This window comes from Mirounga leonina, unplaced genomic scaffold (genome assembly GCF_011800145.1).
Source record: "Mirounga leonina isolate KUSES-001 unplaced genomic scaffold, KU_Mleo_1.0 Mir_200, whole genome shotgun sequence".
NCBI lineage: Eukaryota > Metazoa > Chordata > Mammalia > Carnivora > Phocidae > Mirounga > Mirounga leonina.
The window spans coordinates 1,835,301-1,860,437 of NW_023270503.1; the positions used below are offsets into that span (position 1 = coordinate 1,835,301).

Consider the following 25,137-nt stretch of genomic DNA (forward strand, 5'->3'; position numbering starts at 1 on the left):
CCGATGTGGGACTCGATCCCAGGACTCCGGGACCATGACCTGAGCCGAAGGCAGTCGCTTAACCAACTGAGCCACCCAGGCGCCCCAAGTTTATTTTTTTAAAGATTATATTTATTTGTTTGTCAGAGAGAGAGAAGCATGCATACGCACAAGCAGGGGTGTGGTAGGCAGAGGGAAAAGCAGGCTCCCCGCTGAGCAGGATGCAGGGCTCAATCCCAGGACCCTGGGATCATGACCTAAGCTTAAGGCCAATGCTTAACCGACTGAGTCACCCAGGCATCCCCCCACCCCCAAAAAACTTTAAAAATGCTAGTTTTCAGTGCGCCTGGCTGGCTCAGTAGGCAGAGCATGTGACTCTTGATCTTGGGGTCATGAGTTCCAGCCCCATGTTGAGTGTAGAAATTATTTTTAAAAATGCCAGTTTTCGTTGATGCCTTTAACTGGTTCATTGTTTTGCAGGGAATATCGCATGCAAGGCCTCACAGTGCAGACATTTCACTGTGTTATGCCAATCGCTCTGCGGCCCTCTTCTACCTGGATGAGTATGAAGTGAGTATCGGGGTGCCTGATGTGATTGGAGAGGATCTGTAGGGGGTTCACTGGAAGACTAGACCTTCAGCTCTGCTCCTACCTTAGAGCACTAAAACTGGGCCCTGCTGCAACTGGTTGAGTTGGAAGAAAATTGGTATCCTCCCAAATATGTTCTTTCTCCTGATGCATTTTTTTCTTTCTCCTGATTCATTTTACCTATCACGTGATCACGTGGGGTAGTACTGGTTGATAGGAGTCATGGCACATGGCACGGGGCCATGGATGATATCCAGTGGGTCAGCAGTTCTCAGTGTCAAGATCAGCTGTGAGATATGTTGCTAATAATACTTCAGGTTCCAAGTGTTTGCAAACTATTTACTTGTTTGTTTGTTTCTTAATAAGTGGAGCATGTTCAGGATTATCCTTGCAGTAATATGGCTCGCCCTCAACATACATTTTGAGTGGGCAAGTAAGTTTCACTGAAATGCCTGTGTATGCCTATGAGGGAGTGGGCTTGATCTGAGTGGCTTTCTTCTCATCTTCCGATTGAGGACTAAAGCCAAGCTCTCAAATGTCATTTTGGTACATCCGTTTTGGAATTCCACAGAAATTTTTAAAATATGCCCTAGAGTTAAGAACTAGTTGAATAATCACAAGTTCACACTTACTGCCCTTTGAACTGAAAGAGACAAGCAAGGGGGGCACCTGGGTGGCTCAGTCAGTTGAGTGTCCGACTCTTGATTTTGGCTCAGGTCATGATCTCAGGATCCTGAGATCAAGCCCCACATCAGGCTCTGCACTGGGGCGTGGAGCCTGCTTAAGATTCTCTCTCGGGGCTCCTGGGTGGCTCAGTCGGCTAAGCGGCTGCCTTCAGCTCAGGTCATGATCCCAGGGTCCTGGGATCGAGCCCCTCATCGGGCTCCCTGCTCAGCGGGAAGCCTGCTTCTCCCTCTCCCTCTGCCTACCACTCTGCCTACTTGTGCTGTCTCTCTATCTCTCTGTCAAATAAATAAATAAAATCTTTAAAAAAAAAAAAAAAGATTCTCTCTCTCTCTCTCTCCCCCCTTTTACCCTCCCCCCCCCACTCTCGCCCTCTCTCTTTCTCTCTAAAAATAAAATAAAATAAAAGAGGCGAGCAAGAATTTAACTCTAGGCCCTAAGCAAAAAGTCCTAGACAATTGAGGACAGCAGTTGGAAGAGCTTGTAAAATATTTAACCCTTTATAACCTCCCTATATTGGTTATTTCTATTTCCCTTCTTATAGCAGCGATTATCATACATTGAACACATGCACTCTTTTCAGCACTTTAGATATATTACCTTATTTCATCCTTAAAACAACCCTGTGAGGTATCCATGTTTTTCAGATGAGAACGCTAAGACACCGAGAAATGAAGTTGCTTGCACAAGTCATCCAGCTAGTAAGAAGCAATCAGTAGTGGAATGCAGATCTGTCTGGCTTCTAAGCCTACCCCTTTAATCACTACAGTTCTTCTATCTGTAAGACTTTTTTTCCTCAAAACAGAAATATTTAATAAGACAATTAAATACAATATCCTTGGCAAGTATTACTTAATCACTCAAAAGATCACACAGTAGAGTATGATTTAAAGAAATAAGCATGTGGTTATAGTTGCTCCATTTTTAATCATCTTTAACTTTCCTGTAGATTTTTGTTAAGATTTTCAGTAGATATTGAAGAGTCAGGACCAAGGGTCATGTGGGGATTTCCTTTCTGTTTTCAGATGTGTCTTAAAGACATCACGAGAGCACAGATGCATGGGTATCCGGAAAGTTTGCAACCCAAGGTGACGTTGCGTAAGGTCGAATGTCTGGTGACCCTAGGGAGACTACAGGAGGCAGGCCAGACCATCAGGGATCTTGAAAGTAACTTTGCTGCCAAACCAAGCCTAGCAGCTGCCCAGTTTCAAATTCTGCAAAGAAACCTCTGTCGTCTGAAAATGAAGGTACAAGAAAGGGAGAATCTCACAGCATCCTTCCCAGCAACTCTAACGAAAGCCTTTGAGGATATGGACCTAAGGGAAGAGAATGAACAGATTCCCGGTGCATCATCATCTGTCAGCCTATGCATGGACCCTTTAAAAGGCCGCTGTCTGATTGCCACAAAAGATATTCTCCCGGGAGAGCTCTTGGTGAAGGAGGATGCTTTTGTGAGTGTCCTTAACCCGGGAGAAAGGCCACCACTACATCATGGCTTAGAGGGCAAGTGGGATACCAGAGTTACTAATGGGGACCTCTACTGTCACCGATGTTTGAGGCACACTTTGGCCACTGTTCCCTGTGATGGATGCAGCTACGCCAAGTACTGCAGCCATGAGTGTATGCAGCAGGCCTGGGATCTCTACCATAATAGAGAGTGTCCTCTAGGAGGCCTGCTGCTCACCCTGGGTATCTTTTGCCACATCGCCCTGAGGTCGACTCTTCTAGCTAGATTTGAGGATGCCAGCGAAGTCATAAGAAAGCTCTGTGTTGAGATGAGTAACAAGGACATGTGTTCACCTGAAAGCGAGAATCTGGTACAAACACCCAGTTCTGACCCGGGAGGGAAGAGTGAGGAAAATGGCAAAACAGTTAAGGCCCCGGTTCCAGGGTGTGATCTTAATGGCAAATACGAAAATAACTATAATGCTGTCTTCCACCTCATGCCCCATACTGAAAACCATAGCCCAGAGTACAAATTCCTCTGTGCGGTCAGCGTGTCTGCGCTCTGCAGGCAGCTCGCGGCCGCCGAGTCCTCGAAGCCGGCCACAGCGCCTCCTGCTCGGCGTGCGGAGTTGCGTGCCTGGGGAGTGGCCATGTTGAAGCACATGCTCCAGCTGCAGTGCAACGCTCAGGCGCTGACGAGCCTTCAGCGACCAGGTGAGAGGGAAGCTTTGTTAGCCTTACGGTACCTGGGGCGGAAGAGCTGCGAATGGGAACCGTAGGGGTGCTCTAACGGGAAAGCAGAGCTCGCTATCTTGGGTCTCCATGATTACGCTATTGAGAAGCTGTGTGACCTGAACAAAGTCTTTGATCGCGCTCTGCCTCAGTTTTCTCATCTCAACAGTGTTTGATCCCACCTCACTTGACTGAGTCGTGATGGGTTTGTTTGTAAATATACTTCAAAATTAAAAACCCTGTTACAGGGCGCCTGGGTGGCTCAGTTGGTTAAGCGACTGCCTTCGGCTCAGGTCATGATCCTGGAGTCCCGGGATCGAGTCCCGCATCGGGCTCCCTGCTCGGCGAGGAGCCTGCTTCTCCCTCTAACCCTCCCCCCTCTCATGTACTCTCTCTCTCTCTCTCATTCTCACTCTCTCAAATAAATAAATAAATCTTAAAAAAAAAAAAAAACCCTGTTACAGAGGGATTTTTATTATGAAGGAGAACTGAAATAATAAGACTACAGAAAGAAGAGGGGTCTGCAGGGGAGCCTGAGTGGCTCAGTCATTAAGCGTCTGCCTTCGGCTCAGGTCATGATCCCAGGATGAGTGGCTCAGTCATTAAGCATCTGCCTTCGGCTCAGGTCATGATCCCAGGGTCCTGGGATCGAGCCCCACGTCGGGCTCCCTGCTCCGCAGGGAGTCTGCTTCTCCCTCTCCCTCCACTGCTCCCCCTGCTTGTGCTCTCGCCCTCTCTCGCTCGCTCTCTCAAACGAATGAATAAAATCTTTTTTTTTTATCTTAAAAAAAAAAAAGAGGGGTCTGCAGTTGAGTTAAGGTGTCAAAATCTTATTCATGTGACTCAGCTGCTCTGTCTCTACTCTTTCCAATTGACAGATTTCCCCCATTCTTCTGTTTTAAATTTCCAAGAGCGCAATCTGGCCAAGCATAGCTTTTCACACAGTACTACCATAAACTGTTGGCCAGCCTGTTTGGGCTGTCCTTTGGCCAAGGGCCAACAATCTAGGGGCCACCTCTAGACACAGATCAGCCTAGCCCTGCTTGCCTGAACCGGGTCCTATAGGTAAGGCTGTCTTATTTAAGGTAGATGGAGAGGTTGGATGTGCCCAGCATCATGAGTGACGCTGTACTGACAACAGATACTATTAGAAAAGAAACAGTGTTTCTACTTTTCTATTGTATGATCTCCATTTTAAAACTTTTTTTTTTTTTTTTTTTTGAGAGAGAGAACGAGAGACAGCATGAGAGGGAGGAGGGTCAGAGGGAGAAGCAGACTCCCTGCCGAGCAGGGAGCCCGATGCAGGACTCGATCCTGGGACTCCAGGATCATGACCTGAGCCGAAGGCAGTCGCTTAACCAACTGAGCCACCCAGGCGCCCATATGATCTCCATTTTAGCAGATAATGTTGTTCAATTCAATTAGAGCATTATACTTTTCTCAGTTTTCTAATTAACTCTATTGAAGGGAAAAATTAGATATTACCTAAACCTAAGATTTATAGACAGACTGATATAAATGTGGCTTTAGTAAGCTATACATGCTTAGTTAGCTCTTTTGATCGTCTCACATTAGGTAGCCTAGAATCTTGTCAATATGTTTTTGTCTTTAATTTTAATGCAACTGCCAAGTTATACAATGTGTAGGCGTTTCACTAGAGGTGTTTTGGAGGAAGACTGTCTTCCCCATCCTGAAACACATGGAACACCTAAAAATAGCCCTGGCTTCATCCTATAATGCTAGGAAATCCCATTGCAAGCAGTCTCTGTTCTCTTCTCTGCTTTCATTTGCTTCTTTGAGCCATTGCTACCTTTTAAAGTATATCTGTTCAGTGTTTTTCCAAAATTATGTTTTCTCTTGGGTACATTCACTGGCATTTTAAGAAATATTATTTTCATTTAGTTTCGTTTTTGTGAACATAAAAAAATAGTATACGGGGCTTTCAGATTATAATGGCAGAAAGTTACCGACTCCTGATTTTATTGTGTCTTGCCTCTAAAGTACTTAATATAACATACAAAAAAAAGATACAAATGTCAGGAGCTCCAAAAACTATAGAAACTACTGTCCAAGTAAACAATAGCAGGCTGAATCCCTGAAGCAAAATGGCCAAGCCATGGGGACCAAAGGCGTCTTCCATCCACTTTCCACCAGTGGCCTACCCCTAACTGTCAAAGAATCTTAGCCTTAATGTTTTTGCTCCATGTGCATGACATTTCATTATAGTCAGGTTTTTATTTGCATAGCAAGTTTCAGGTAAAATTTTTCACAAGTTGTTCAGAATAAACTTTTGGATAATGAATATATGTATAGCCAGGAATACCTGTATTTTCTGTGGCTAATAAGGACTGGAGAAATAGATACATAGCATGATACTGGCTACCTGGAGTGATGGAAAGAGGATTGGAGACTTTGGCTTTACCTGTCAGGCTCTATATTTTATGCATAATTTATTCTTTATATGATGTTTTAAAAATATATACATAGAGTGGCACCTGGGTGATTCAGTCAGTTAAGCATCCGACTCTTGATTTCAGCTCAGGTCATGATATCAGGGTTGTGAGATCAAGTCCCGAGTCTAATTGAAATTCTCTCTCCCTCTCCCTCTGCCCCCCTCCCCGTCCCACTAGTGCACACGTGTGTGCTCACGCTCTCTTGCTCTCTCAAAATAAATAAATAAATGGGGGCACCTGGGTGGCTCAGTTGTTAAGCGTCTGCCTTCGGCTCGGGTCATGACCCCAGGGTCCTGGGATCGAGCCCCACATTGGGCTCCCTGCTCCACGGGAAGGCTGCTTCTCCCTCTCCCACTCCCCCTGCCTGTGTTCCCTCTCTCGCTGTGTCTCTCTCTCTCAAATAAATAAATAAAATCTTTAAAAAATAATAAATAAATAAATAAATGAAATCTTAAATAACTAAATTAAAATATATACATGGGGAAAAAAAGACTAAAAGCAAAAATACCAAAATCTTAACAGTAATCAATTCTAAAGGTGGAGGTATGGGTGATTGCTAACTTCTTCTTTGAACTTTTACTATGTTTTTAAAATTAAAAACACTGATTCACACAGTAACATTCTAGTAAATTTAAAATGGATTGGGGGCACCTGGGTGGCTCAGTTTGTTGAGTGTCCAACTCTTGGCTTCAGCTCAGATTGTGATCTCGGGGTTGTGAGATCGAGCCCCTCGGGCTCAGAGCTCAACCAGAGATCTGCTTGAGATTCTCCTCTCCCTCTCCCTCTGCCCCTCCCACTGCTGTCTCTCTTGCTGATGACATGCTCTCTCTCTAAAAGTAAATAAATCTTTAAAATGGATTGTATTCCTTTCCCATTATTCTAGGGAAGAAAATTTAAAAAAAAAAAACCAGTTCACTGAGGGGCACCTGGGTGGCTCAGTCGGTTAAGCATCTGCCGTTGGCTCAGGTCGTGATCCCGGGTCCTGGAACAAGTCCCACGGTGGGCTCCCTGCTCAGCAGGGAGTCTGCTTCTCCCTCTCCCTTGCCTGCTTGTGCTCTCTCTCTTTCTATCAGATAAATAAATAAAATCTTTTAAAAAAATATTTCATTTTTTTATTTATTGAGAGAGAGAGAGAGCGTGCAGTCGAGCGCACAAGTGCACTGCGGGGAGTGGGGGGGGTAGGCAGAGGGAGAGGGAGGGAGAGAATCCTGGAGGTCTGGCTGTTGTCAAGCTAAGGTTGCTTTTAGCCTCTAGGAAAGCATGAACATTAAGGCAGTTGTGAACTCCTTGAGGATTGCCGTATGCCTGTCTCAAGTATTTGTCAATGGGCTGCAAGTTGTAAGGAAATTTAATTTTACCTACTTTTCTTTTGCCTTTGTTCTCATCACAGGGGTTAGCAAACTTTGTCAAGGGCCAGACAGTAAATATTTTAGGCTTTGCAGGCTGTGGTGTCTCTTTGACTCAGCTCTGCCCTTGTAGCACAGATGAATGAGTATGGCTGGGCTCCAATCACACTTCATGATGGAGTCTGAAATTTGATTTCTTAGAATTTTTCACATCGTGAGCATTATTCTTTTCATTTTTTTTCAAATGTGAAAATGTGAAAACAGTTCTTAGACTACACTCTACAAAAACAGACAACCGGTAGGATTTGGCCAACAGGTTACCGTATACAGACTCGATGCAGACAAGGATTTGGCAAATCTAATTAAGATATCTATTTAGAAAAAAGAAAAAAGCCCACAAAATGAGGATCAATGAAGGGGATATAGTCAATAATATAAATTAATTTTTAAGTTTTAAGCAAATTTTAGACTTAAATTTGAAAGCATTAAGTAGAAAACTTTGTAGAAAACATAAATTTCCTGCTGTTCTCCTCTCCTACAGGAGAACACTTCAAAAATCCAGTGATTGTGGAAGAAATTGAAAAAGATTATCAAAATATTTCCAGGGACACCTGGTTGGCTCACTCAGTTAAGCATCTGCCTTCGGCTCAGGTCATGATCCCAAGGTCCTGGGATGGACCCCAACATCAGGCTCCCTGCTCAGTGGGGAGTCTGCTTCTCCCTCTCCCTCTGTGGCTCCCTCTGCTTGTGCTCTGTCTCTCTCTCTAACAAATAAATAAATAAAATCTTAAAAATATATATATATTTCCATAAAAACAAGCCAGACTCACTCTTTCCTGTGTAAGTTCTTTAAAACTTTTAAGGACCATATTTAGCTACATTTTTAAAAAAGATTTTATGTATTCATTTGAGAGAGACAGAGACAGCACAAGCAGGAGAGGTAGAGGCAGAGGGAGAGGGAGAAGCAGACTCCCCACTGAGCTGGGAGCCCAGCATGGGGCTCGATACCAGGACCCTGAGAAGACAACCGGAGCCGAAGGCAGATGCTTAACCATCTGAGCCATCCAGGCGTCCCTAGCCACATTTTTTTTTATATATAAAGCAAAGAAAAAATCTCTTTCAAGGAACTTATCATTTTTATACAATATAAAGTGTTCCAGGGCATGGGGAAACCTTTCCCACTTACTTTGCAAAGCCAAGGATAAAAACTATTGATTAATCTCACTTGTGAATATCCCTGTAGGAACCTTGAAAAAATCACTGCCGTATCACATCCGGCAGTTTATTGAAGGAATGCTAAGAGATGACCAAGAAGGGCTTCATCCAGAAATGCAAGCATATGGTAACTTGGAGGGATACACAGGTTTGGGTAAATGTAGAGACAGGCCATATTCTGAGATGGAAAAACTGAAAACTAAAAACGGCAGTTCCCCCGCATTCCCCCAACCAGTGCAATGCAATTCCACACAAAATCACAATTGGATTTTTCTTGGAATTGGACACTGATTCTAAAGTTCATCTTGAATAAGTGGTGAGAATACTGAACCCTTTTCCTCAGAAGCCAAGGCTGGTGCCTGCCCACACCCTCCCTCTCCAAACTCATCCAGCATGACCAGGTGGGGCTCACCCTGGCTAAGATCATGCCCTCCTCAAAGTCCCCGTGTAAATGTCCAACCCTTCCCGCCCACTTGTTTGCAAAGGCCCTGGCCAATGTCAACACTGGGAGTCTCATCCCAGCAGCTGGGCCCACCGCTGCTGCCCCGGGGAGAAGGAGACACAAGCAAAGAAAGAAGAATCAGGAGCGGGGCGCCTGGGTGGCTCAGTCGTTAAGCGTCTGCCCTGGGCTTAGGTCATGATCCCAGGGTCCTGGGATCAAGCCCCGCATCGAGCTCCCTGCTCCGCGGGAAGCCTGCTTCTCCCTCTCCCACTCCCCCTGCTTGTGTTCCCTCTCTCGCTGTGTCTCTCTCTCAAATAAATAAATAAAATCTTTAAAAAAAAAATTAGAATCAGAGGAGCCCAATGATGATGTTTGCTTTGGTCTTTTTGACTACATCTCTTCTGTAACCTGTTCAATAAAAAGCTGAACTCTTAATATTTTTTAAAGATTGTATTTAGTGAGAGAGCGCGAGCGTGGGGCAGGGAGGAGAGGGAAAGGGAGAGAGAGAATCTCAAGTGGGCTCGCACCTAGCCCTGGAGCTGAAGGCAGGGCCCCATCTCAGGACCCTGAGATCAGGACTGAGCCAAAAATCAAGAGTCGGTGGCTTAACTGACTGAGCCACCCAGGTGCTCCAAAAATAATAATAATAATAATAATAAATAGAGGAGTACTGAAGGGGCTTGGTACTGTCAGATTTCATATCAGCATTAAGCTACAGTAATTGAAGACAGGATGGTACTGATATGAGAGCCTCCTAAAAGTATTAAATTCTCCAAATCATTAAAAAGTTGAACAGTGGGGCGCCTGGGTGGCTCAGTCGTTAAGCGTCTGCCTTCAGCTCGGGTCATGATCCCAGGGTCCTGGGATCAAGTCCCACATCGGGCTCCCTGCTCGTCGGGAAGCCTGCATCTCCCTCTCCCACTCCCCCTGCTTGTGTTCCTATTCTCGCTCTCTCTCTGTCAAATAAATAAATAAAATCTTTAAAAAAAAAAAAGTTGAACAGTGAAACATTAAACTATAAAATATCTAGGAAAAGATAAGTGAATACTTACATGGTCTTAGGGTGAAAGAAACTTTTTAAAGCATAGAATATCCAATTTAGGTAAATAAAAGATAGCTAGATTTAACCTAAAGACCAAATATCAAAAACACTATAATATGTGAAGAGGATAGAGAATATGCATGAAAGAGATCCTTGAAGGAATGAAAATATGGGGCTGAGAGGCAACAGACCTGGGTTTCCACTCCATTGATTCTAACTGCTAACTCTCCATATGAACTCAGATTACTTTCTGTGTGTCTCACTTAGTATACTTTTTTAAAATTCCAGTGTTGTTAACAATGTTATATTAGTTTCAGGTGTACAATATAGTAATTCAACAATTATATACATTACTCAGTGCTCATCACCACAAGTGTACTCTTAATCCCCACCACCTATTTCCCCCATCCCTCTACCTGCCTCCCCTCTGGTAACCATCAGGTTTGTTCCCCATAGTTAAGAGTCTGTTTCTTGGCTTGTCCCTCTCTTTCTCTTTTTTTCTTTGCTCATTTCTCTCTCTCTCTCTCTCTCTCTTTTTTTTTTTTTTTTTAAGATTTTATTTATTTGAGAGAGAGAGCACAAGCAGGGAAAGGGGCAGAGGGAGAAGCAGGCTCCCCGCTGAGCAGGGAGCCTGACCCAGAGCTCAATCCCAGGACCCTGGGATCATGACCTGAGCCAAAGGCAGACACTTAACCAGCTGAGCCACCCAGGCGCCCCTTATTTTGTTTCTTAAATTCCACATATGAGTGAAATCACATGGTATTTATCTTTGTCTGACTGGCTTATTTCGCTTATCGTTATATTCTCTAGGTCCATCTATGTTGTGAGAATGGCAAGATTTCATTCTTTTTTATGGCTGAATAATACTACATTGTGTATACATACACCACATCTTCTTTATCCATTCATCTATCAATGGACACTTGGGCTGTTTCCATAGTTTGGCTATTGTAAATAATGCTGCAGTGAACATAGGGGTGCATGTATCCCTTTGAATTAGTGTTTTCATATTCCTCCGGGGTAAATACCCAGGAGTGCAATTACTGGGTCATAGGATAGTTCTATTTTTAACTTTTTGAGGAACCTCCCAACTGTCTCCCACAGTGGCTGCACCAGTTTGCATTCCCACAAACAGTGCATGAGGGATTCTTTTTTTCCATGTGCTCGCCCACATTATTGTTCCTTGAGTTTTTTATTGTAGCCATTCTGACAGGTATGAGGTTTTTGATTTGCATTTCCCTGATGATGAGTGATGTTGATCATCTTTTCATGTGTCTCTTGGCCATTTGTATGTCTTTGGAGAAATGTCTGTTCTTCTGCCCATTTTTTAATTGGATTATTTGTTTTTTGGGTGTTGAGTTGAATCAGTTCTTTATATATTTTGGATACTAACCTTTATCAGATATGTCATTTACAGATACCTTCTCCCATTCAGAAGATTCCCTTGTAGTTTTGTCCGTTATTTAGTTTGCTGTGCAAAAGCTTTATATTTTGGTGTAGTCCAATAGTCTATTTTTGCTTTTGTTTCCCTTGCCTCAGGAGACATATCTAGAAAGATGTTGCTACCACCAATGTCAGAGAAATTTCAGTCAGTATTCTCATATGGACAATGAGAGGACTGAGTGAACCTCCAGGCTTCTGGGGAAGATTGTTTACAAAGATGATCGCAACAATTTCACCCACCCCTGTATGTTTGCCCTTTTGCAACTTGACATTGCTTTTTCTCCAATCAAGAGGTAGAGTCTGTTTCCTCTGTCCTTGAATCTGGGCCAGCCCTGTAACTTACTTTGACCCGTGGAATGCAGTAGAAGTGACCTTATGTGACTTTTGAGGCTAGGCTTTAAGAGGTCTTATAGCTTCTGTGTCATTTTCTTGGAATGATGGTGTATAGCCATATGAACAAGCCTAGGTTAGCCTTTTTTTTTTTTTTTTTAAGTCTAGCCTTCTTGAGGGTAAAAGACCATATGCTAGATGAATGCAATCATATGAATAGCCCCGGGTAAGACCAGCAGAAAACATGTGTAGTTGAACTCTGGGCAAAGTGGCTGGCACAGAGCACTGTAAGCAAATGAAATAGTTGCTTTTGTTTGTTTGTTTGTTCTTAAAGATTTATTTATTCACCCAGGAGAGAGCGAGGGCACTCATGCAAGTGGAGGGAAGGGGCAGAGGGAAAGAATCACAAGCAGACTCCCCGATACTCAGGGCTCAATCTCACACCCGGAGATGATGACCTGAGCCAAAATCAAGAGTCGGACGCTTAACAAACTAAGCCACCCAGGCACCCAAAATAGTTGTTACTTTAAAAGCAAACCACCCCCAGAGGGGGGAAAAAAACCCATAAGCTAAAATGTAAATGACAAAATGAGAGAACATTTCTAGCAACTAGGCAACTCTTAAAGTCAGTCTTTAAGCATATGCATAGTGGTGAAAATGTAAAACTAGATTGTGATAATGGTTACACAACTTATATGAATTTCCTAAAGAAAATCATTGAATTAGTACACTTAAAATAGGTGAATTTTATGGTAGATAAATTATATCTTTAAAAAGCTGTTTAAGGGCGCCTGGGTGGCTCAGTTGGTTAAGCGACTGCCTTCGGCTCAGGTCATGGTCCTGGAGTCCCGGGATCGAGTCCCGCATCGAGCTCCCTGCTCGGCAGGGAATCTGCTTCTCCCTCTGACCCTCCTCCCTCTCATGCTCTCTGTCTCTCATTCTCTCTGTCTCAAATCAATCAATCAATCAATCAATCTTAAAAAAAAATAAAAAGCTGTTTAAAAAGGTACATGAGCAAGCCCTTTATCAAAGCAGTAGTAAACATGGTCATGTTTAAGCCCTCTTGTAATTAAAACAAGATACCATTCTTTCCCTATTAGATTGGCAGTGTTGCTTTTTTGGCTTTTTTCTTTAACTATAATATGCATTTTAGGTTAGAGTATAAAGAAATGGCCATGGTGTGTTAAGTGAAAAGAAGTATTCTTTTCATGTGCCTCACATGAGAATTTCATACATAAGGCTAGAAAGAGGCCTGCAAGAAAATGCCCCAAACTGTTCTGCCTGGCTGATAGGCTTACAGATAACTTATTTTCTCTATAATTTTCACTTCGTAATTTTTTTTCTGGCTACCATGTATTCCTTTTGTAATTTTAATTCATTTTCTAAATAATAAAAACAATTCAAATGATAGGAACTTTTTTTATATGAACATTTTTAATTTTTTTAAAAGATTTATATATTTATTTGAGAGAGAGCACACACGAGTGCCCATGAGCTGGGGGAGGGGCATAGGGAGAGAAACTCAAGCAGACTCTGTGCGGGTCCAAGGCAGGGCTTGATCCCATGACCCCAAATCATGACCTGAGCCGAAATCTAGAGTTGGAAGCCCAGCTGATTGAGCCACCCGGGAGCCCCTATAAGAACGTTTTTAAGGCACCTTGATACATACTGCAAAATTGCTCTCCAGGAAAGTTGCACCAGTTACACGCCCACCAGCAATGTTCACTTTCAGTTTTGAGTCCAATCTGATTTTGTTTTAGTCTGCTCATATTTCTAATCATGTTATATCCCTTTTCATTATTTCCTTGGGGTTCCAACACTTCCCAGTTAGTGTTCTTACGGAACCTCATTAGCAGCACAGAAGGATTCAAGCATTAACTAGGATAGACTTTGACCGAAACCTGTAAAAATGTATGTTATTATCTTTGCATAAATCCTATTTAATCAGGGGCGCCTGGGTGGCTCAGATGGTTAAGCATCTGCCTTCGGCTCAGGTCATGCCTGGGATCGAGCCCCGGATCAGGCTACCTGCTTGGCGGGGAGCCTGCTTCTCCCTTTCCCTCTAACGTTCCCCCTGCTTGTGCTCTCTCGCTCTCTCTGTCAAATAAATAAATAAAACCTTTAAAAAAAAATCCTATTTAATCAAAGTTCCTCAGGAACCTTTCTTTGGTACTAATCTTAAGGCACAGAACTGGCCATCAATGATATTCTAGACCTTGGTCAGTGTGGTTCTATCTCAGAGGGAACGGCAGATTTGAGATGTATCTGGATTCATTACAAGGTTTAATGAGGTTCCATGTAGGTTCAGATTAATTCACTGCCGTTTGCTTTCACTCTTCAACAACCAAGGAATCTACCTTCACTTTCTGTCCTTATTTGTGTGATATACACACAAATTTCTTGTGTTATAAAATATCTACCAGAGGGGTGCCTGGGTGGCTCAGTTGTTAAGCTTCTGCCTTCGGCTCAGGTCATGATCCCTGGGTCCTGGGATCAAGCCCCACATCGGGCTCCCTGCTCCTCGGGAAGCCTGCTTCTCCCTCTCCCACTCCCCCTGCTTGTGTTCCCTCTCTCGCTGTGTCTCTCTCTGTCAAGTAAATAAAATCTTAAAAAAAAAAAAAAAAATAGGGCGCCTGGGTGGCTCAGTTGTTAAGCGTCTGCCTTCGGCTCAGGTCATGATCCCAGCGTCCTGGGATCGAGCCCCGCATTGGGCTCCCTGCTCGGTGGGAGGCCTGCTTCTCCCTCCTCCACTCCCCCTGCTTGTGTTCCCTCTCTCACTGTCTCTGTCTGTCAAATAAATAAATAAAATCTTTAATAAATAAATAAATAAATAAATATCTACCAGAATAGGTATATTCTGGAAGTATTGTGAATGAATCTTTTTCTTCTGTACTTGAATCCCATTTTATTTTTTTATTTTCATTTTTTTTTAAGATTATTTATTTGAGAGAGAGTGAGAGAGAGCATGAAAGGGAAGAGGGTCAGAGGGAGAAGCAGACTCCCTGCTGAGCAGGGAGCCCGATGCGGGACTCGATCCTGGGACTCCAGGATCATGACCTGAGCTGAAGGCAGTTGCTTAACCAACTGAGCCACCCAGGCGCCCCTTCCCATTTTATTTTTTTTAACGTTTATTTATTTATTCAAGAGAAAGAGCACATGAGGGGAGAGGTAGAGGGGGAGGGAGAGCAGACTCCCCTGAGCATGGAACCCAACACAGGGCCCGATCTCACAACCCCAAGATCATGACCTGAGCTGAAATCAAGAGTCAGACATTTAACAGACTGGGACCCCCTGGTGCCCTTTGAATCCATTTTAAATGCACTAGGGGCTATTACCAAGGTACACTTTTAGTAAAATAAAGAATCACTCCCTCTTTGTTTTTGTTTTATACACAAAATGTCACATATTAAATTTAGTTGATAAGTTTCATATATATTCTGACTTTCCATTATCTCTGCTAACAGATGACTAATGCAAAATATTGGATAATTTTTTTTAAGTCAATACTTAATTTTTAGAAATAATTAGAGACTCAACTCTGACATAAATATTCACCCCACTCAGTTCCTGGGCCTACTTATGTTAGAGAATAATCTATAAATAATTCACAAAGCTGGCATTACTCACTGTATTGTGATAATTTTTCTGGGAAAATTTTAGCAACTGTTCTAATAAAGCTTGCCAGTTATCAGTAGTTGGGAATGCAAGTCAGCTTTTAATTAAGCAGAGGCTGATTATTCAGACTACAAACTGGTCATGCCCTGTACTGCTTCTTCCTGCTGCCTGCCTTTTACCATTTTCCCTGCTCATTAGCACATACTCCAGAAGGTAGGCATTGGACAGGGGGGAAAGGAGGAGAAACCAAAATCTGCTAAATACTTACGAGAAGTTCTGATGAAAGGTTTCAGTACAATTTGTAGGACTGTTGACTGAAATTGAGTCATTTGGATTCCCTGTGAAGTTTTATTTACTTGTTCTATTCTTGTCCTCCATAGCAACAGAGAATAGAATTGTCTGCAGAGAGACAACACTATTCCTATATTTAATGTTTGCCTTTCTAGAACATTTCCACATGGTGGTTCATGATATTTTCTTTATTCATTACATTTGTCCCTAGACTGCTTCATTTCTTCAGTGATTGGTGGGTTGAGATTCCTCATGGTTTTTCAGTTATCCAGAAAACTGAAAGTTTCCCTCTGAAGTACGAGTATCTTTCGTATTTCAACCAGTTTGGTTGAAAATACAATTTCCTGGGTGCCTGGGTGGCTCAGTCGTTAAGCGTCTGCCTTCGGCTCAGGTCGTGATCCTGGGGTCCCGGGATCGAGTCCCACATCGGGCTCCCTGCTCGGCAGGAAGCCTGCTTCTCCCTCTCCCACTCCCCCTGCTTGTGTTCCTGCTCTCGCTCTCTCTCTCTGTCAAATAAATAAAATCTTTAAAAAAAAAAAGAAAGAAAATACAATTTCCTCATGCTTCCACCAATTGAACACAATTTAAGCCATTCTGGATGCCCAAAGTTATCTAGTGCGTGCATCTTCCTGAGATATGTATGGCTATTACAAAACCCACATAGATACACCATCAGTCTAGGAACCTCTGATTGAGGGAAATGTTACAGTGTAAAGCTTGAGTGGTACTAGTGTTTCTGTTTGCCCTAAAGCTGTTATTCTTATATAAGTTTTCTTCCTCCTTCTCGTGTCTGTCACCCTGTCTCTTTTGCTGTTGTCAGAAAACCTGCCTCTTATTAGTTCTCTGTTTCTCAACTGCTGTGGGCTGAGAAACTGAATAACCAAGCCAGTTAAAACTGTGGCTAAAATAAGAGCAAATAGGACTGCATGAGAGGATAAAGAACTCCTCATCTATGAATATAAGTGTAGGAGCTTTGGTGCAGAAATAGCCTCACTGCTTAGAGGCCTTTTCCTTCCTTCCTAATTTTCAATCATGTAGTTAAATTGCTGGTTAATTGTGTTTCAAAGAAGAGATTGTTTGGGACATGAGACTGTCTTGAATGGAGCTTTTCGTTTTTGTTTTTTTTCCCCAAAGATTTTATTTATTTATTTTTTAAAAGATTTTATTTATTTGTTTGACAGAGAGAGACACAGCGAGAGAGGGAACACAAGCAGGGGAGTGGGAGAGGGAGCAGCAGGCTTCCCGCCGAGCAGAGAGCCTGATGTGGGGCTCGATCCCAGGACCCTGGGATCATGATCCAAGCCGAAGGCAGACGCTTAACGACTGAGCCACCCAGGGGCCCCGATTTATTTATTATTTTTGAGAGAAAGACAGACAGAGAGAGCATGAACGGGGGAGGGGCAGAGGGTGAGGGAGAAGCAGACTCCCTGCTGAGCAGGGAGCCCCATGCAGGGCTCAATCCCAGGACCCTGGGATCATGACCTGAGCTGAAGGCAGGCGCTTAACCAACTGAGCCCCCCAGGTACTGCCAGAGAGGTTTTTTTTCAGTGACAACTACTGCTGGCTGATTTCCCACAAAGTTGTGACAGATGGCAAAAATAAACAGGTGAGCTTAAGGAATATGATTTTTAAGAATGTATTATAAACCTGTTTAGTTTGGGAGAATAATTAGGTTATTTGTTCTATTAACTAACCAAAGACCAGTTAAACAAAAGCAGCTTCAACTATAGAAGCCTTTGGGAAATCACCTCAGCAGGTACTCTGGTTTTCTGTGTCCTGGTGAACATTATGAAACTGTCTATCTGGAAGGTTCCCGACTGATAGTTCCTTTATTATTTTTTTTAATAAATTCTAACCTTTGGATTTTTTTCTGATATTGAGACACAATGGTTAGGTTCCAGGATTCCGGTGGACTTTTCATGTGTTCATTTGCTTTGCTTCCTGGGGATGAGAGTTTGCTGTGAGTCGTTTTCCATCTGATGTATATTGGATCTGGCTGTGGAGCTATGACTCAGATGGGCTTCAGGCCCAGTTGCCCAGCTCATCTTCTGAGGAATGGATGGTGAGGCCAAGACTAACATCCTGACACATTTTTCCTTTCTCCTCCAGCACTTTCAGGACCTAAAGAGAACAGTGTTACCAACAGCAGACAGGTCCGCCTTGCCACAGGCATCTTCCCTGTTGTCAGCCTCCTGAACCATTCCTGTAGCCCCAACACCAGCGTGTCCTTCATTAGCACCGTCGCCACCATCCGGGCATCAGAGAAGATTGGAAAAGGGCAAGAGATCCTCCACTGCTATGGTGAGCCCTCCCTCCTCATCACTGGCCACACTTCTCTGGCAGGAAAGGACAGGGCGAATGAGAACGAGCAAACCCCCGGACAGGTGAAGGCAGTGCATACTTAGCCCCCCCCCCCCCCCCAAAAAAAGGCCTCTGGCCTCCTTCCTTGGCCCTGTTGTGTCTAAACTATCATGTATCTCCCTGCTTAATCCCATAAACTTCCTTTTCCAAAAAATGGGCTAAGAATAACTTTGGGGGTTTTTTTTCCTTGCAACTTGGAAGCTTATTTCTATATCTAGCGCCACGAGTGTTTGAGTAAAGGGTACTTGTCGCATGATGAAGAACACCTCTGCTAAGCTGAAGTTTTGTAAGTAGTGCCTGACTCTCTGTTGCCGTAAACATTGGCCAGGCGTGGTCTCTCCGCAGGGCCTCACCGCAGCAGGATGGCTGTTGCCGAGAGGCGGCAGAAGCTGAGGTCCCAGTACTTCTTTGACTGCGGCTGCCCGGCTTGTCAGAAGGAGAAGCACCGGGCTGCCGTCGGGCCCCGGTGGGAGGCATTCTGTTGTGACCGGTGCAGAGCACCCCTGCAGGTGAAGCTCTCTTCTCCCTTCTCTTCTCCACTTGTGCTGGAGGTCAGTCATCCAGCCCAGAGGCCATAAATCTCCAGGAGAGGCTGAGAGCCACAGTGTCTTCCCCTTCAGCCCATCTTGCCTGCACACTGGTTACCCCTCCACGGGAATTCCCCCAGGAAAGGCTGGGTCTAGTCATCGGTCTCTTGGCAAATAACAGAAAATCCCCCCTAAACTGGTCTGAGAGAAAGGGGGGGAAAAAAGACTTGAGAATTTATTTGCTCAAGTAAATCACTGAAAGGTCCCAGTGTGGGGGTATTTCAGCTAACCGCCTGATCCAGGGGCTGAGAACGTCACCAAGGCCCAATTTTTTTTTTTTTAAAGATTTATTTATTTATTTGAGAGAACGAGAAAGTACATGAGATGGGGGAGGGTTAGAGGGAGAAGGAAGCTCCTCGCCGAGCAGGGAGCCCGATGCGGGACTCGATCCAGGGACTCCAGGATCATGACCTGAGCCGAAGGCAGTCGCTCAACCAACTGAGCCACCCAGGCGCCCACCAAGGCCCAATTTGTCTCTACCTGCCTCAGCTCCACTTTCTCAGTCAGCGCAGTCCCAGCCAGACTTCCCTCTGGTTGAGGCAGGACAGCCACCTGCAGCCCCAGCCTCACAGCCTCTGCTCCGGGGGGGTAAAGGCACGCGCTCCCCGACAGCAGTCTGGGCAAAAATTTTACTGCATTTCATTGACCTGATACCCGTGGCTGGTGGCAAATCAGACTCATAGTTTTCCTCCAGCCGTTTGGCCCAGAGGAATGGGTCAGATGCGAGCCACACACCCACCCCCTCAGCCACCAGGCACTGACTCTGGGAGGGTAGGAGAGGATCCTCGGGAGAAATCATGTTGCCGTTGCCAAATGAGGGTCTAGATACTGGCATTTAAAAAAAAAACAGCACATGGGGCACCTGGGTGGCACAGTCAGTTGAGCATCCGACTCTTGATTTCAGCTCGGGTCATGATCTTAGGGTCATGGGATCAAGCCCCACACTGGGCTCCGTGCTGGGCATGGAACCTGCCTAAGATTCTCTCTCTCCTTCTCCCTTTGCCCCTCCCCCCCAAAAAATTAAAAATAAATAAGTGAATAAATAAAAACCAAAAAACAGCAAAAGTCCACCTCAAAGATTTTCTCCTCTGCCAGAGGATACAGTATTCTTCGGGGAACCGTAAGTGTAGTGTAGAGCTGGCCGTGTTGCAAAGCTGAAGTTACAAACCCAAGGTCAGATATAGGGAGGCCTCACCTGGCATCTCTTCCTATTGGTTTTCTTACGGTTTTGCTTTTTTTTTTTTTTAAGATTTTATTTATCTATTTGACAGAGAGAGACACAGCAAGAGAGGGAACACGAGCAGGGGGAGTGGGAGAGGGAGAAGCAGGCTTCCCGCGGAGCAGGGAGCCCGATGCGGGGCTCGATCCCAGGACCCCGGGATCATGACCTGAGCCGAAGGCAGACGCTTAACGACTGAGCCACCCAGGCACCCTTATTTTATTTTTTTTTTAATATTTTGTTTGTTTGTCAGAGAGAGAGCGCGTGCACAAGCGGGGGAGCGACAGGCAGAAGGAGAAGCAGACTCCCCGCTGAGCAAGGACCCGATTTCAGAACTCGATCCCAGGACCCTGGGATCATGACCTGATCCGAAGGCAGACACTTAACTGACTGAGCCACCCAGGCATCCCTATTTATTTATTTTAGAGAGAGAGAGCACAAGTGGGAGGGCCAGAGCAAAGGGAGAGAGAATCTCCAGCAAGCTCCGCACTGAACATGGAGCCCGAGGCAGGGCTCGATCCCATGACCCTGAGATCAGGACCTGAGGCAAAACCGAGTGTTGGACACTTAACCAACCGAGCCACCCAGGTGCCCCTGGCTTTTGCTTTTTTTTAATGGAAGTACAGTTGACACACAATGTCACATTAATTTCAGGTGCATAACAGAGTGATTTAACAACTGTATACTAATGGCTTCTTCATAACCGCTAGAAATATGTCTGTCATCCAAAGTTCTGGATCCAGAGACACAGGAGAGGGGTATAGAGATGGAAAGAAACTGACATGTACCAGTTTAATTTTGGTTGCAAAAATTAAGTCTCCGGGAGGGACCGCCTACTGCTTTCATTAGCGTTGCTGCTGCCAAACCCAGTTGAGTCAGGCTTTGGTCATGGTGTATTAGTAGGGACGTCTCTTTGCCCCATAGGGTCGGAAGCTGCAGAACAACCCTATAATGTAAAACACATGCCGTGTTGCTAACCGACTGTGGTACAGGACTAAAGACAAACTGACTTTCACAGGGAGGTGACGTTCTGAGCTGTGGCAGCACGTCCTGTACGGAATCAGTCAGCAGGGATCACCTCATCTCTCGGTTACAGGACCTTCAGCAGCAGGTTGGGCAGGCCCGGAAGCTTCTCACAAGTGGTCAACTAGGTGAGACTGGCTCCCTACTTTGGTCCTCCAGCCCATCCCTTTTTATTTATTCTGGGTTCACCTTGGACTCAAGGCTACTCAGTGATGATAGAAGAATTACATTTAATTATCCCCATGCCAGCCACAAGATGGCTATGCAGGCCAATGAGCCCGAGCCCTAACCGGCTGAGTTTGTGTGGTGTCCTTGAAAAGGGCCAAATGATTTAAGCTGTTGTTCTCCTGGGGGTCAGGGAGCGAAGTTAAAGTACCCCGTGATGACTAAAGGGTTATCTCTGACATCCGTGGTCTTTGTGCAGATCCAGAAGTTCTATGTCATTTATTTTAATTCCAGGGCCTAATGACCTAATTTCCTAGAGAGATTGGTCTGCTCTCCTCAGAGCCCCATCTCTTCTAGAGAGCAGTGGAACAAGTGCCCAGTGGATAGAAGTAGCCTGCTGTTTTCAGAGAGACTTGTGGAACTCCACATTATCCTTACAAATTCTGCCTTAGAACTTGATGTCATAGGAATTTATTTACCCGACTTTGTAAAAGTTGACCTTTAACTTAGATTTCTGAGTCAAGAGAAATGATGATCGTAAGTGGAATCTAGGCCACTTGAAGTTGGAAACCCAGCGTCAATGTGGGGAGGCCTCACCTCACACCTCTTCTGCTGAAAGAGAAACTGTGAGGGAACAACAGCTTTATCGGAACAAACATTGTGGGTCGGTCACAACAAGGAGACAAAGTGGGGTTTCCGCATTCAGCCCAGCCAATATGGAACTTAAGAGCTGGGTTCTCATTTCTAGGCCTGGGTTTGTGTAGGAATGAGGCCACCTTCCTTTGCATTGATAGAGCGAGCCATTCAGCTGTTGTTGGGGTGCCGGCACGACGCTGAGAGCTTCCTGTCAGCAGAACACAGCATGGTAGGAGAGATGGAGGATGCCCTGGCCCAGGCCTACGCTGCCTTAGGTAAGGCACATGTCTTCATCTGCTGCTCCGAGGACCACATTTGCCTTATGCTTTTGGTCATGAGCCCAGCCTCATCTGGTTGGACTCCTCTCAGTCTTTTCAGCTGAAGCTGTTCTCACCTTCCACTGAGCTTTCCTCACCCTGAAAACACTCACCCAACACAGTTGACTGTGGTTCTTTTCTGGAACCAGATTTCTCTTTCTTTACAGGGGACTGGCAAAAGTCAGCTACCCATCTCCAGAAGAGTCTCCGAGTGGTTGAGGTTCAGCATGGGCCATCCAGTGTTGAAATGGGCCATGAGCTCTTCAAACTGGCCCAACTCTTTTTCAATGGGTAAGTCTTTCTCTGGTTTCCTAACACACTCTAGGCCGCACACCGTCTTTTATTAGGCTCTTCTGGCGTTACTTTTCTCCTATGGTGCTTTTAAGCATGTGGAAACTTCCTTTATTTCCCCTTGAGGAAAGATCCTTTCCTTCTGTTTTTGCTGACAAACTTGAAGCTTTAGAATTTCCTCCTGAGAGATATGGGGAAAGCTCTTAGCACTGGAGGGACATTCCTAGGGGGACGTTGCCAGGCGGTCCCACCACCCGCATCCCGGCAGCTCTCCTTAGCCCTCTGCTTCCTCGCGCCTCCCTCACTGCCCTCTTTCTCAGCACCTTCAGCTCCAGGGGCTCTCCCTTCCCCCATCCTTTTCCTTTTAAAGCAGTTGTTTTCACCCAGGAGTGATTTTGCCCCCACGGGATGTTTGGCAATGTCTGGAGACATTTTGGGTTGTCATGATTCAGGGTGGAGGCCCAGATGCTAGTGAACATCCTGCAATGCACAGGACAGCCCCCCGCAGCTCGGAAGAATCCGGCCCCAAGTGGCACTAGTGTCAAGGCGGGGAGACCCTGCTCTGGAGGTTTAACAGGAGGTTTAACGGAAAGACCGGCAGGTGTTGATGTCATTGGGAGGCCCTGTTTCTAGATGGAGTACTTCCTTCCAGCCGTGATAAAGCTGCCATTGGTGCACTTTGCGGTGAGGCGATGTCTGAAGCTCGATCCTAAGATTATGAATGGTTTGTGGACCTGATACCCAAGACATAGAGGTCGCCCGTTTGGTCAAGAGAACAGGGCCGCAGAGTCAGGTCTGGGGTGGACTTGGTTACCTGCAGGTGAAGACTCCTGAGGAGACCCTGGGATAAATCCCAGATTGAACCCCTTGAGATTTGCCTATTTCTCAGGACCTTAGAATCTTTATGCTTTTTCTCATAACTTTGTTTTCAAACTCTGCCTTACAGTGTATTTATGAAGGTCTCTCCCCTACCCTTCTGGATTGTTAGATCCCTGAGAACAAACTGATCTTAGATAATTTTGTATTCTTCACAGGGTGGGAGTAGGCCGTTGATTAATGTTTGCTTGACTGAATGAGTGGCTTCACTCCTTTTACCTCCTTTGGTTCAGGTTTGCAATCCCAGAAGCACTGAACACAATACAGAGGGCAGAAAAGGTTCTGATGGTGCACTATGGCCCTTGCAATGACGAGATCCAGGAGCTACAGAAGATGAAATCTTGTTTATTGGACTCGCCACCCATCTCATTGGGGCCTTCAGTGTAGGAACCCAAGGTTTTCGTCAGATAGTTAACTACCCTCCCGTAAAAACTCCCAGTTCCCAGAAAAGACTTGAAACTAGTGTCTGGAGAGCCTAAGCCCTTTAAAAGGATTTTAGCTGATCTGCAGGCATCTGGATGTTAGCCTGGGGTTTTGGCTAGACTCCATCTCACTAAATGATGATAGTCTATTTCCCTGGAACATTCCTATGGCTTCTAGTAGTAATGACATGTTATGTACCACTCCAATGGGAACTTATGCTCTTAGTAGTTGTGTTGTAATTGAAAAATAATTATAAAGCAAGAAATCACCGAGGCTCCTTACCTCTAGAGACATCATTTCATGTTATCGTATCTAGCTTTCTCGAATCCTTTGTTAAAACTGGTACAGTGTAAATTGTGAATAGAGAAATAAGTATGGGGCCACTTTATTGTTGGGCAGTCTCTTCCTGGGATGGCAACTCTAAATTTGTCTCCTACCAGTTTTCCAGTCCTTATTATTGGCCTCTCCTTCTGTACTCTTGGCAGACCCGCTGACCAAACACTAATAGAATCATTGCTGCTTGTGGTTTCAGACTCGAGCGACAGAAGGGAGGGGTGATAGCTCTTTTCTGCCTGGATGTGTAGAACAATAGTCTAGATTTCCATCCTGGCCAGAAGGCTGGGAGACTCTCTGTTCTGAATCCTGGTTGCCATATCACCGTCTGTGACCGAGTGGTTCCAGTGAGTTAGTGGAAAGGAACGTCAGGTCCATGCTGCTTTGAGAGCTTGCCCTCCCTGGCCTGCCCAGGAAGTCCCCACTGTTAGCCTCAGCATTCTCATCAGGAAATGAATAGCCTGGAGATGTCTGGCAGTACCTTTTCAGGAAACTTAGTGTTTAGAACACAGTTTACGTTCAAACGTGTGAGTGAAGGTCAGGCAGGATCTCATTTATTCTTCTTTCTACTAATTCACTGTGGCAAGACAGTGGCCAGTGAGATTTTTTTTTTTCATGGAGATAAATTTTTCTTCTTGAAAATTTAGTCCTGAGGACAGCTCTGTATTCTGTTCCAAACACTTGTCATGTTTCATGTTCCTAAAAAAAGGTCCTCTTATACTCTGTAAAATAGGCATGCTTCCTTAAAAAGAATGTGTTTAGAATTTTCACATATCAGGTTCCCATTTTAGGTGTACTTGGGAGCTTTCCTTAAATGCTTTATGAAACATTTCCTTAAGTTACAAATCACCTCTCTTATCTGTCCGTGTGTTATCCTGTGTTGTCAGGTGACATTAGCTTGACTGGGGGATGTCTGTGCTTGCATGAAAAGCTGAAGTTTTGGGGCGCCTGGGTGGCTCAGCCGGTTGGGCATCTGCCTTCGGCTCAGGTCATGATCCCAGGGTCCTGGGATCGAGCCCTGCGTCGGGCTCCCTGCTTGACGGGGAGCCTGCTTCTCCCTCTCCCTCTGCCTGCCACTCCCTCTGCTTGTGCTCTGGCAAATGAATAAGTGAAATCTTTATATAAATAAATACATAAATACATAAATACATACATACATACAATATATATATATATATGCAAGCAAGCAAGCAAAAGTTTTTGGGGGCACCTGGGTGGTGCAGCCAATTCTTGGTTTCGGCTCAGGACGTGGTCTCAGGGTCATGAGATCAGGCCCTGCGTCAGGCTCCGCACTCAGCAC

At 44.9% G+C, this 25,137-nt stretch overlaps 1 protein-coding gene across 5 annotated transcripts in view; it reads left to right on the top strand.

Moving 5' to 3' along the window:
- Positions 1 to 24,844, top strand: part of SMYD4 (SET and MYND domain containing 4) — a 50,382-nt gene extending 25,538 nt beyond the window's left edge. For 4 of the 5 annotated variants that reach the window (XM_035027563.1, XM_035027561.1, XM_035027562.1 and 1 more), the window contains 8 exons: positions 460 to 549; positions 2,277 to 3,411; positions 17,716 to 17,907; positions 18,313 to 18,476; positions 20,792 to 20,924; positions 21,756 to 21,872; positions 22,082 to 22,205; positions 23,315 to 24,844. In XM_035027563.1, the coding sequence (XP_034883454.1) occupies positions 460 to 549; positions 2,277 to 3,411; positions 17,716 to 17,907; positions 18,313 to 18,476; positions 20,792 to 20,924; positions 21,756 to 21,872; positions 22,082 to 22,205; positions 23,315 to 23,468 (2,109 nt within the window). In that variant the 3' untranslated portion in view covers positions 23,469 to 24,844. Of the gene's footprint in view, positions 1 to 459; positions 550 to 2,276; positions 3,412 to 17,715; positions 17,908 to 18,312; positions 18,477 to 20,791; positions 20,925 to 21,709; positions 21,873 to 22,081; positions 22,206 to 23,314 lie in introns of those variants that run through there. The other variant, XR_004683257.1, reaches the window with a different exon arrangement.
- The last annotated feature ends 293 nt before the right edge of the window (positions 24,845 to 25,137 follow it).